General features: G+C 33.0%; 1 protein-coding gene across 1 annotated transcript in view; it reads left to right on the top strand.

The window, feature by feature from the left end:
• LOC145296768 (RB1-inducible coiled-coil protein 1-like) overlaps window positions 1-13,755 on the top strand; it is a 285,724-nt gene that overhangs the window by 160,862 nt on the left and 111,107 nt on the right. Inside the window, exon 2 of the mRNA XM_080142822.1 lies at window positions 2,768-3,117. Coding sequence (XP_079998948.1) covers window positions 3,050-3,117 — 68 coding nt within the window. The 5' untranslated portion in view covers window positions 2,768-3,049. The remainder of the gene's footprint in view (window positions 1-2,767; window positions 3,118-13,755) is intronic.

Raw genomic sequence — 13,755 nt, 5'->3', positions numbered from 1 at the left:
CGTCTCCAAATTGCAAACTGTGTTGAAAGAACTTCAGTTAGTAGCGTTCAAAACATTTTTTTTTTGAAATTAGCCGTTAATAGAAAAATCGTGATTTTATTCTGAACTTAAGCTAGTAACGTTTTAAGAAGCTTACGATATAAAAGAAAAGGCTTTTATTTAAATACGTTCATTTTATTACTTACTTAAAAATGTTTTGTAAATATATATTTTTTCTTTTAAATCTTCAAAAGTTTTGTAAGTATATTAAAAAAAAAAAATTGCTGGCGAATATTCGACCATGTTTGCTATTTGACGTGTTTACAAACAACCGACGCTATGTGCGTGTGCCAATGTCAAGGTCGAATCACCGGTGTTAGTTGAAATGTGCGCTTGTTACCGCCAGGCGGCGTCGTCTGCTACAGGGTATCTATTCTTTACTTGATCCGCATTTTCTTATTTTCATGCATTTTTAGTAAACAGTAAAAATCAAAATGTAAGTCACATAAATGCAAGAAATGCACATATACAGCCACTTGTAGAGATGCTGATGAAAGTAGATGGGATTCTTAAGCTGTGGTAAGCACCCCGTCTAGTGATGGCATCACGATAAAAAAATACCCTTGATAGCCCTTGCAAAGCATCAAGCATTTGAATTGCACTACAAATGCGTGTAGTGAGTTCAGTCTCGGCTACGGCCGCACTGGATGGATGGTAGAGATACTTATTTTGTTCTAGTTGGGTATGGGACATCCTACTGGATGGCAGACATTTATCCGCTTCTATGATTACTAGGATGATGGCGATCTTAAGATTCCAGTTTCTTTGCATGTTGTACATAATTATCTTTTCCCTCTCGGTTCTGTTTAAGCCAGCATCATTGGGAACACTAACATCTGCTAAAGTTGTTTCTTTCTCCTTTTTGTTCCATATCACTCTGTCAGGTTTAATCGCTTCGTTTTCTCGTAGGAATTGTATCGTCATAGTGGATAGTGTATGACTTGTTTTCAAGTGTTCTTTCTGGTATGTTTCTGGTTCTTCATTCGATATTTGTTTTACAGCTGATCCAGTGGAGGTGGTAGAATATATATCAAAATACGATTTCAAACCTATGCATGACAAACAGAGCAATGGACAAGCCTCTTATCTAGCTACTCGAACGCATATACAGTGTGAGGCCGAAATAACAGATGTGAGTTAATGTCTGTTACAGATCAAAGAAAAACTTACATGCATTTCTAGGAGAGTTTTTGTATGAGAAATTGATTTAAAAAAAAAAAAAAAAAAAAGAAAAAAAAAGCGTCCAGTGGAAATGAGGAAAGTGGCTAGTCAGAATCAAATATGGATTTATTAGATTAATTGATGTCAGTGATAATTACTTCAGAATTCAACAAGATAACTTTATATATTAGATCTTGCCATTGGTCTTTAAAACATTTGATAGGATAAAATAGATAAAATAAATTGAATAATATTCAATTATATTCAGAGTAATAATAATTCTTTCAATATAGTCTTTCTTCGCATGTCTACTTTTTCAATTTCAAATGTTCTTCCCAACAAATGTTTTAAACATGCAGATTATCTTCTCTTTCTAAAATACTGCCACAACTTTTATGGAAACAGCTTAATTCCATTAAAAACTGAAATTCTTTTCAACTTATACATTTCTACAATCTTGTCTTCAACTTGAACAGTAATTGCTAAAGATCTCTTTGTAGTATGTTTTTTATTTATCATTCTTTTACTCTTTTTTAATTTATTGTGCTCAAATGGAAATCATAGTCATACTTTGGATGATTGCAAAAACAAAAAACTCCGTAATATATACTAACAGGACTTGTGGAAATTCCACATAAATGAGAAATATATTTAATTAACAAATAAATAAAATCTGATATTTTTCTAGATAGTGCAAAAAACATTTTTGACACAAAAATCAATAAGACACAGCAAATGAGTTTGTTAACATTTCTATGAAAATTGTGTCCATTGTAATTGATGTATAAAATCGACTCAAATTAGATAAATTAATAAATACTCAAAAAGTGATATTGTGCTACATAGTTCAATATAAATAATAAAATCAAATTGCAAGAATCTTCCAAGAGGTGCTGAACTGAAGGAGTAAATTAAAGATACTGTTTTTTTTTTTTTGCCCTGGTTCTTTTGAATGTTCCTTTTTATACATGTTTTGCTGACTTCATTTTTCGGTAAAAACCGTTGCGTGTTAAAATTGCAAGTTCCTTTCTCACACCCATTACAACATTGATCATTATGATTTATGTTTTTATGTAGTTTGGTATTTAAAAATTTTATTTGGCCCTTTTCAAAATATAATGTATTAAACTAAGTAAAAAAACAAAAAACAATATTGTATGTATGTATGTGTATATATATATATATATATATATATATATATATATATATACACACACTAAACTTTTTAGCCTGAATGAATAAATGGGCAGAAGTAAGTCTGTTGACTTAGAATGAGATTTTTGTGCCAAATTGATGGTTGAATATTACATTTATGCTCATTTTCACATTAAATGCTAATCCCTATTAATCCCTAGCTGTATTGAATGGATATCTTAATACTTAATTTTCTGTACTTTATAGCAAAGCTCCATACACAATTTTAACCAGATTGGCTTGGTAATTTTCAAAAAAACAAAAAGGAATGGACAGACAAACTAAGCAAAATATATATATATATATATATATATATATATATTACACCTGAACACAACACATTTGTATAACATATCTCTATCTTCTTTTTCAGGTCTGTAAGAGGGTTCATGCAGTACACTTGCAGCCTGTACGCATTTACGTTTTATGCAGTCACAGCAGCATCCCTAGTGTCATTTGGGTCCTTGGACACCAGGCAGAATAGCACGTTTTGCTTCTGCTCCAGTCCATCTCTATTGCTGACTGGTGACAGATTCCAGATATCCCTCCCAGCTGTCGTCACCATTCTTGTCCTGTGCCTCTATATTCATCGCCATAATCCCTTGTATCTATCACATCGCATACTCGTTCCATCACTTCATCAATCACTGCCGTTATGTTGTACGTATTCCTTGTGGAGACTGGCAAGACATGCAGCATCGATACCTGCTTCACAACCGAGACGTAAGTATCTTAACACTTGTTGATTTTAAATTTACATATATGGTCTTCCGTCTTTGACTAAATCTTTTTAAATGATTCATTATAGTTTATATTGCTTAGTGGGTATTTTCCTTATAAAATTTCAATAGTTCTGCTCTCAGGCTTTCTTTTGGTGCGTAAAATTTTACGCTCTATCCATAAGATGCTATACCTAGATTCTTTGTTCTTTTATTTAATTTATGGCATTAAATTGTATTTAACTTATCCTAACCCTGAAATACATAGCAATTTTTTAAAAAATTTATATTTTTTCTTACTAAAATCACTGTAGCCTAAAAGTCGCTTTGGATTAAAGGTCATTAAGTTTGTCAGGTCGACAGTGAAACATCAAAGGGATGTCTTATGATGGTTAGTGTTTTTTTAAGTACAGTCAAGAATGATCTCTAAATTGCAACTTCTCCAGATTTTGACGGCTCAGAATGGTTCCAACTGACTTACAAATCTTCTCTTGTGATGAAAAATGAGCATTAGTAAGAGAGGGAGAGAGAAATGCAACATATCAACAAGAAAGAGACATAAGGAAAGTAGTTATTGCTAGTATTTTTAGATCAACATATCACGCGTGATAGATGCACTGGTGGACCTTTAAGCAGTAACTTCAAGTCTTTGATTTTATAAACAATCTGTCAAATTCAGATAAATCTATTCTAATTGACATGTTCTAAAGTCACCGGTTTTTAATTTTTTTTTATTACACTTTTTTCAATCCTACTTGTCTCCTTAAAAGGACAAGGCAGGTCAGGCATAAGGCTTTTAAATGTAAGAAGCTTTACCTCTACCAGAAAGATATCTTATTGTGTCACATGAGTATCTGGTACCTGTGTAGTGACCAGATATTTTTGGCTGGCACAAAATCAAAAGCAGAAATGGACAATGATCAAACCTTGTTCTATGTTCAAAAACAAGCGTGATAGTCTTCCTGGTAGAACTGAAAGTACCATATAAATTTGTTAGGAAAACAAAAGGTCCAGAAATATGACCTAACAGGAGAACTTGCAAAGGAATCCTTTGTTGAGAAAGAGAATTCATTGCAGGCTCCTATTATTAGTTCCTTACTTATCTTGGACTAAATTTTCACAAAAGACTCTCTGTCCACAAATGCTACTTAGATATAATTGAATACTGAGCAATATTTGATAATAATCATGCTATTGTTTTAGTAATAGACGAAATATGAAAATATATTTATTAAAATACTGTACAAGTTGTAGGAGGATTTAAAAGCCAATGGCTGTCCTGTGTTATCAGAGGCAAGTTTGTTTACATCTAAATTGTCATAGTCGGCCTTCCATCTCCCAATGTCATCTGTATTAAAGGGTAGATAACTATACTCTTTAGTAGGGAAACAAGGGAGATAACTCAGCTTTGCATATTATTTTAGTCTGCAGGTCTATCAAACATATGGAAATATAATAGCAAACGTTGTCCACTGCATAATTATTGCTCTGATAAGAAACAGTGAAGGTTTTAAAGTGTTTTAGTACATAGTATCTTGTAAAAGAAACTATTCACAAAAGCGGCAGAACATCTGTTTGGCATGTTAGGTGTGGGAATCACAGAAAGAAAAAGAAGTAAAGAACTTGTGTTCATAGCAGCATTTTTTTTTTTTTTATGTGGCAGTACTTCATATATGAGGGGGGAATAGCTTCTTTCAGAGGGACGAATTGGGAGAACAGTTATTTTGCTCCAAAATTATCATTAACTCCTATGTTATAACCTTGAATTTAATACTTTATAAATAGCCTCATGGGATATTTAAATATCAAATATTGAATTTCATTTTTGCTTTTGAAAATAGATTTCTAGATGAATTTATCTGAACTGTATAGATTTACTTTTATATTATTACCTATATATATATATCTGTAGGAATTGTCACTCCCTACACTGATTGTGTAAGCATGAAACAGTAGTGTCTGTATAAAGAATAATTATTGTTTAATTATAATTATCAAGCCCCTTTAAGAATACTTAGATGGACACTGTCTGCAGAATTATAACTAAGGCAATCAACTAGCATTTATGCAATGTTCACGACTTCCACTCATTTGAACACTCTAGATTGACTAATGTATTTGTTCAAATTTGGTGTTTGATAGTTCTTAAATCCCTTTATTCCTGTGGCAATTGTTTTGTGGCCCTGGGGTAAAGACTTAGCAGAAAATGACTTCGTGGCTGGGTTCAAATTTCATGAGCGATAGAAATTGTCATTCTCCAGACTGATGATTGTGTAAGTGTGAAACACTAGTGTCTGTAGATATAAAGAATAATTATTGTTTAATTATATATATATATATATATATATATATATATATATAATTACGATATGACCTGATGTCTTCCAAATTGAAATTTATTCACAATTATGTATCGTGTTAATAAAAGAAAAAAAATGTATGTCGGTCGTGATGTTGCAACCCAAAAAGTAAGGTAATCCTAGATTCTTTGATCAGCACTGTCGTGAAATAACCCAGAACACAATTTGACAAGACAAAAAAGAAAATGACTGGACATACCAAGATATATATCTCAATTATTTTGTTGTGCAATAAAATTTAATAAACACAAAATAAAACATAAAATGCAATGTCGCAAAACAAAGCAGGCAAAAGAAGGAAGTTCATAAGTGAACCAATGTTTCTCTTTTTCTTTCTCTTTCAAACAAAACATAATGCAGTGTCTCAAGGGGGTCAAAACAAAATGGAGCAAAAGAAGAAAGTTCACAAGTTAACCAAAATCTCTTGATTTCTCTCTTTTTCTTTCCTTTATATTATATACAAATGTTTGAAGATTTGAGTTCGGCTGTTCATGGGAGTGGACAGAATTGGGATAAAAAAAGGAGGGGAAGGTTAATAATTACATAGTACTTACCTCTTAGAAAAGGTATAATCCACATGAGATGAAAGATCCATAGGAATAAAATATTCAAGAGAAGTCATCGTCCAATTTCATGCTTTTTGAAACTTTAACAGCTCCTTGATATTTGCGGTAATATGTCTATTCCTTGATTCTCGGTAAGCGTCACTTTTTGAGGTGTCTGCCCTTTTTTTTGCTGCATCAACAAATATATGCAGGTATGTTGGCCCTTCATCCCATGCTGTTAACTTTAAATTGAGTTAATTGGCGTACGTGGCGATTTTAATGAATTCTTTTCCATGGATCCTGACATCCCTTGTCGGCCCATCTCAACAGCCGATTTGTTAATATTTTCTACACCTATGTTTGTCATTTTTCGCGCCAATTTTTATTTCAGTTTATTTGCCTTCCTTCTCTCTTTATCTTAAAAGAACAAATATATGGGAGCGTAAGGGGATGATGAAATATGTGATGTAATGAGGGTATGGAGGGGCGGTTTGTCTATACTATTTCCGTTAACGTGTGGGCATCATGAATTTGTTGAATTTCTCTTTTCACTAATCTAATAAAAAATCAAATCAATGAAAAGATCTTCTCGCATAATGGTATCAACACTTAATCATGCTCACGCATAACAATTAATATGCGTATTTCTCACTTGTTTTATTTTACTTAAAAGTTCTCAAAAATCAAGGGTTCCTTTTTGGGCCTAACGTTTGATCTCCACATGTGATACATAGATATTTGAATATTCCATTAAAGCCTCCTTTACATCTCAAATGTTGAGTTAATAAAGAAGTTAGGAGTATTAATTTTCCTCTCACATAGTGTATCTTTCTTTTGGTCTCTGGGTCTTACTGGATTCACAGACATGAATTTATCTAGTCTGGTGGAGTATCCACCTTCGTGTTGTTACTATAAGCAACATCACTTAGAAAAAGTGCACCAATCTTCATATAAGTCAATAATGTGTGTAATTAAAATAAAGTATTAAATTCAAGATTATATCATTTAAGTTAATGACAATTTCAGAACAAAGTAACTTATGTTTTTTTTGTTTTTTTTTACACGGTGGTCACCACTTATCAAGGCCTGGAAGCCACTCAGGGATAAGGGTTATTGCATGTACAGTATGTTAGTGTGGAGGTTTAATTAAGTGTCTAGTTAAGGGGGGGCGGTTCATCAGGAATTTGTTTATGTTGGACTTAAACATCCAGGTTCTAGTCAGGTGGGAAGCAAGCAGACGGAACAGTTCCACAGGCGTGCAGTTCTAAGAAAGAAGCTTTGTTCATGGAATCTGCGTTTTGATTTAGGCACAGATATAGAGTGGGGGAAATTTTTCAGTGTTTTCAGCTAGACGGGTGTTTTTTGTAAAAGATTGGCGAGGGGGGACCAGAGATTGGAACTCAGACGAGCACCTGCCATGAAAATAATAAGACAAAGATAGGCTCGCAGCGTCTCTTCTGTGGGAGAGAGGTTGCAGAGAAGAGAAAAGGGCATTCCCCTACTAAGCCACAAAGTCTATTTTGTACTCTGTCAAGGCAGAATAGGCTGTTTTTAGCAGCTCCTGCCCATATGTGGCAGCAGTATTCCATCCTTGAACGTACTTGGCTTTTATATAGAGAATTGCATCAGTAGTGAGATATCTTCTGGAGTGGTAGAAGGATCCCACCGTCTTTCCAGCGACTTTGGCAACAGACTTGATGTACGTGTTCCATTTCATGTTCTAAGCAATATGAATTGATTTGATTTGGTTGTTTGTGTGTGTCTGTGTGTGTATATATATATATATATATATATATATATATATATATATATATATATAAAAACAATAGAAATGAAAAATGAAGTCACAAAAACTATATATTTGTAAATATAGATTCTTTCATTTATTCAATAAACTTTTTTCAGACAATTTTCCAAAGCGGATTGCTTAGTGAAAAATGTCTTTCCAATATTTTTTTTTTATTAATAAAATTAGCAAAGTCAAACTCTTTAAACAATAGAACAATATATAATTTTTTAATGAAGGCTGTTTAAAAAGAAAAAATCATGCATAGTCCCTGTGAGTGCACAGTGAATGAGGCATAAAAGAAATAACTAAGTTCAACATTTGCCCCTTTTCCCCATTTGGCCCCCAAAGTACCCAGGGGACGTCAAATCCTGGTGAAAATGAACAAACTACAGTTTTAGGCCTTAACATATGTGAATTTGAGTTCTGCACCATGCAAAAAGAGAAATGACCCAGTCCAAGGCCTTAATATATATAAATTTTAGTTCAGCACCATACTAAACTGCTATATACAAAGAAAATTTTGAACAAATATGGTAAAATAGTCCCAAAAATAGTGTTCTTATTAGTCCTAAAAGAGCCTCTGGGGCACACCCAAGAGTTATCGCAAAGTATAGACAAACAAAATTATAAAGAAATATGTTAATTACTTTTCAAAAAGTTTTATAAAAATCCAAGGCATTTTTAAAAAATTTTTTTTTTTTTTTTAATAAGCACGAAAGTGTAAATTTTAGCTATTTTAACCCAAAAGGCACCCCTGGGAGGGGGGGGGGTAACTGGAGTTTTCCCGGAAAATCGTTGTTACTTTTTTACTCATATCATGTTAATTGTTTGTGCAAAATTTCCAAAAATTCCAAGGTGTAGTTATTGAGAAAAGTGCAGACAGATGAATGGACAAATAGACAAGGGTGAATTTACAGGTTCACCCTCCTTTTGAGGGGCCAAAAAAGATTCACAAAAGGCACCCGTCTAGCTGAATCCACTGTGAAAAATTTCCCCCCACTCTATATCTGTGCCTAAATCAAAACGCGGATTCCATGAACAAAGCTTCTTTCTTAGAACTGCACGCCTGTAGAACTCTGTTCCGTCTGCCTGCTTCCCACCGGACTACAACTTGGATGTCTTCAAGTCCAATGTTAACAAATTCCTAATGAATCGCTCCTTTAAGTAAACACTTCATCAAATCTCCACACTAATGTAATGTACTTGCAATAACCCTTATCTCTGAGTGGCCTCCGGGCCTTGATAAGTGTTGATCACTGTAAAAAAAAAAAAAAAAAAGTTTATACCTTAAAGTTTGAACATAAAATTTGGTACTTATTTAGAATTACATTTTTGAAAAAAAATACAGAAATTTTTTTTAATATATGTACTTGTCATGGAACTGAAATGTCATATTCCAAAAATCATATACATTGGGATAAAAAAAAATGCCTAGTAAACGAAACTAGTTGTCAAAAGTGAACTAAAGATAAATTTGTTCATAAAGCCTTGTGCAGTGTTGATGTATGAAAGTGAAACCTGGCTAGTTCGGGTTGAGGACAGTTTTTACATGGAGAGAAATGGATTATTGTCAGCTAAGGTACTTCCTTACTTCTGGTGTGGCTACTCAGCCACACCAGAAGCAATTTGTTGCAATAAAATATAAAAGACATTGAAAAGTATACAATAAAAATTAACAAATAAAAACAACACAATTAGTTTTTATTTGCAATTTTAATATCAAAATAAAAAAAGGTTTTATTTGAAATTTTTTAAGAAATGTTTATGAAATTTATAAAAAAATTTTTTTTTTTTTTTTTTTTCAATTTTAAAATTTTTTATTTGAATTTATCTAAATGTTTATTAAAGTTAAAAAAAAATCAAGACTTTTCAATGATTAATAAAAAAAAAAAAAATGACCGAGAAAATGTGATAAAAAATGAAAAAAAAAAAAAGTACATGCTCAGGGGAGATATAAGCGTGAGAGAAAAAAAGGAACTGTTTTATCTTCTTCCCGCTTCCGATAGCATCCTCGTCAGAAGTTAGGAAGTATGCTAGCTGACCATAACAGAAATGATAGGATGAATATGTAATATGATGAACTTGCGTCAGATAACCTTAGAGGAAGCTTATATCTTGACAGTGTAGGGAGAAGTGTGCAGAACAGAAGATTTTGATGATCGAGTTGAAAGAATTGCTGAAAATTCTTGTAGATGTTGAATGGTTAAGATAGCAGGTCCAGTTAACAATTGAAGGCCAAGGAAATCATGGGGAAAGTGATACAAATTAATTTCAGAGAAATAGGGATAAAGATCTGATCAGAGATAAGTTAGTTTTGAAGTCAATCTTTTAAAGCTGTCCAACACATGTCAGCATTTAAAATGGACGTTAAACCGAATATGAAGATTGATAATAAAAATAAGCATCATTGGATGATTCTCTCACATCCTTAATCAAATTACTAATGAGATATTCATCCAAACTTTATATAAAACTAGACTGCCTGTGACCCATTGGGTCAGTATGTTATATTAGCTATGGAATTAATGTATGAGCATGACACTTGTGACAGAAAGAAAATAGTTTTTTGTAACATAACAGAAACATTTCTATGAAAGTATATTAAAATGAAAAAAGAATATAGATAGATTTCTATGAGTCGTTCTGTTTATAATTGTTTATTTTTGAAAAAAAAAAAACCCAAATTTACAGCCATTGAATTATAAGTGGTTTGCCATACTTATTGGTAAATGTGAACTGAACAGATACCATAATACTTAAAGTTAAATTCAAATTTTGATATATCTTTTAATTTAAACGTGAAAAAAAACAATTAGGACACTGAAAACGTACACAGTAAAACAGTTTTATTGTCACATTGATTATTTATTTGTAACACAAATTAAAGAAAAACATTTTCGGGGTTATTTATTTATGTGGGTAGTGTAGAAGAAAATGTACAAATGTTTTTTAAGAAAGCTCTATTAAAAAATGGAGAATAAATTAAAAAAAAAAAACGGCGGTGGGTAAATCGCCGTTGTAAAATGCTGTTATGGTTGTCAATGGGTTAAAGTAGATTTCTTTGTAAGAAAATTGCGTTAAAATAACTTATACGGAAATGAACGATGTAAAAAAAAAAAAAAAAAAAAAATGCAGAAAGTGTTAACAATTGTTACTTTGGATAATTTAAACGCAAAAAAAATTGGAATGCTGAAAACGTACACAGTAAAACAATGTGTTTTATTGTCGTGTTGATTATTTGTTTATGAACGATGTAAAATAAAATGCAGAAAGTGCTAACAATTGTTAATTTGGATAATTTAAACGCAAAACAAAAACAATTGGGATGCTGAAAACATACACAGTAAAACAATGTTTTATTCTCGCGTTGATTATTTGTTTATGTACGCATGCACAACCGGAAGTCGTAAACCGGATGTTAGGTTACAACACCCGTTACAAGATCATTTGAGTTTTATAATTATGTAGGTAGATATAAAACAAATATGCAATATTAGTACCAATTATTAAAATTGAAAAAGCACTTTTGCATTCTAGGTTTGGAGGACATTTTTTTATTTGGAATTTCATTCTTGAAGAATTCCAAGGGGAGACAAGTTAGTTTCACGTAATTTAATGGTAAAAGCAAAACAGATTATATTATTAAATACTAGCCCGGGGGGGGGGGTACCCGGCATTGCCCGGGTGTTTGGAGGTGTGTGGTCACCCGGGTGTTTGTGTTGGGGGGGGGGTTAATATGAAAAAAATGTTTTGGTAGGTAAGTATGAGGATCGAACCTGAACCCTTGAGGCAAAGTTGGAAATTAAAGTGTGAAAAAAAAAAAAAAAACATGCGACGTTAACCATTGGGCCACCGCGAAATACTAACAAACGTTTGAATTTAAGAATTTAGAATTGGCAGGTGCACATTTTAATGACTTAATGAGGCCAACTTTGACTGCAGGGTAGTATTTTATTTACTGCGGGAACGTTTTTTTTATCATTTTCCCAAGATGTTGGGGGGGGGGGGGTAACCAGCTCCCCATAAAAAGGGGATTGTCCAAATTCAATAGCAATTGTCTGATATATAAGGAAAATTTTTACATTGATCAAAGCTGATTGCTTTCGGACATTTCTGGCGATTGTGACCGGAAAAATACCGCCAGAATTAGTCACTGTTATTATACGAAAAAGCCTAATCCACATGCGGCAAGCGAAAAATGTTGAATATTTATCTTTTCAAAGTTGAGCAAATTAAATAGACAGGCGACCTCCGTTAACTCGTAGATATTATGATTTGTATGTGATATAAAAAGTTTAAGTTGTGAGCCGACCGACCGCTTCTCGGAAAAAAGCCTTTTACAGACATACACAAAACGCGAACATACATACATACATACGCACATTTTCGCTTTTATATTTATAGATAACAAAAAACATTATCTGAATATTTATGGGATTAAAATTAAAAATTTTAGCTTTTTATAAAATAATTAGAATTTCGAAATAAATTATAACATTTTCTTTTTATCTGAAAATCTAGGACTTTAAAAAAATAATCTTTTTGAAAAATGTATGACTTTTTAAAAAAAAACTTTTTAATAAGCAGTCTTTCTAAACAAAAAAAAAAAAAAAAAAAAGTCTGAAATGAATGTTCATGTGAAAGTGCATGACAATAGTTACCTATTTTAGAGTAGCATCTGCAGAAAGCAACACTATCCTATATTTAAATTCTTGCATGGATAATTAATACAATTCTACAACAATGCACAAAAAAAAAAAAACGTTTGAAATCTACATATTTTGAACACCTGCAATTATTCACAAATGCAAAATCAACAGAAAAAAATTCCGCCAGTTTTCGATTTTTGCATTTCATTAGTGAACACTGAAGGACAAAACTTATCAGAAATATAACTTTCACACAAAAAAAAACAAAATGCCAGGAAAAGTGAAAATCCTCATCATAGCATTTCACTCTATCTAGAAGTTCATGGTTGGGCTGTGTCTGCTGTATTCCCCAGGTCCTTGTCAGAGCATGCTTTGCTTAGAGGGAAGTTTGTGAGGATATGTGCAATAGTCAGCGCCTCAAGGGTACCGAGTATCCTGTACATAGCCTCACTTGTGCAGATTGTTCCGTGTCTTGGCGACCTTCACTCAGGCCCGGTGGAGTATTACCCACTCTTTCTGGGGAAGTTCACAGCCAGCTAGGAGGTCTTTTTTTTTTTTTTTTTTTTTTTTCAGTGCTAGAAGAACCTCATTGTTGTCTTTGACTCCTTCCACCAATGCAGGCGAAAGGACACTAGTGTTGTTCGTCTGAGGCCAGTGACAGTGGCGAAGCTCTTGTCACTACAGCACCTCTTGATATCCAAATAAGGGATGGTGATTGTTGTTGCTTTGTTTGTCACACTTTGTCTCCTCTATTACCCTTTGGCGAATCTGCGATGGAGTGATTCTTGACATCTTGTAAACAAATGGCAGGTTGGTTAATTTCAGGTTGCCAGTAACTGTTTTGCATGCCTTGCTCAATTCGACATTGACCTTTATAGCAGGAGTGGAATGAGCCCATGCCGCTGTGCAGTACTCTGCAGTCAAGTAGCACTGCACTAAATATGACAAGCATAGTGTCTGTGCCTCTGCTCCCCAAAAGTTGTTAGTTTAAAAGTAAGAAGCACAGTTGTCTGATAAAGTTGTACAATATTTTTATCTTTTAAAAGACAATACTTATCTCTCTCATATGTATCTCTCGGCTCATTTTTAATGATACATCAATACGATGCCTGTTTTTGTGTCATTGAAAAGAAAAGCCGTAGATTTTCAGGCATGATTTTTTTTTTTTTTTTTTTTGCAGTGTCGCCACATGTAGTTGTTGATAGCTTTCATGGAGACAATCTGGCGAGTCTGAAGTCTGGTTGGTGTTGCTGTCTGAGCCAATATGATGCAAAACCTAATTTTCCTTTTAATTATTAC

Source organism: Euprymna scolopes, chromosome 17 (genome assembly GCF_053919585.1).
Source record: "Euprymna scolopes isolate OS-2025 chromosome 17, ASM5391958v1, whole genome shotgun sequence".
In the NCBI taxonomy this organism is placed as follows: domain Eukaryota; kingdom Metazoa; phylum Mollusca; class Cephalopoda; order Sepiida; family Sepiolidae; genus Euprymna; species Euprymna scolopes.
The sequence above is the reverse complement of the archived record's forward strand: the minus strand, read 5'-3'. Positions and strand labels throughout refer to the sequence as shown.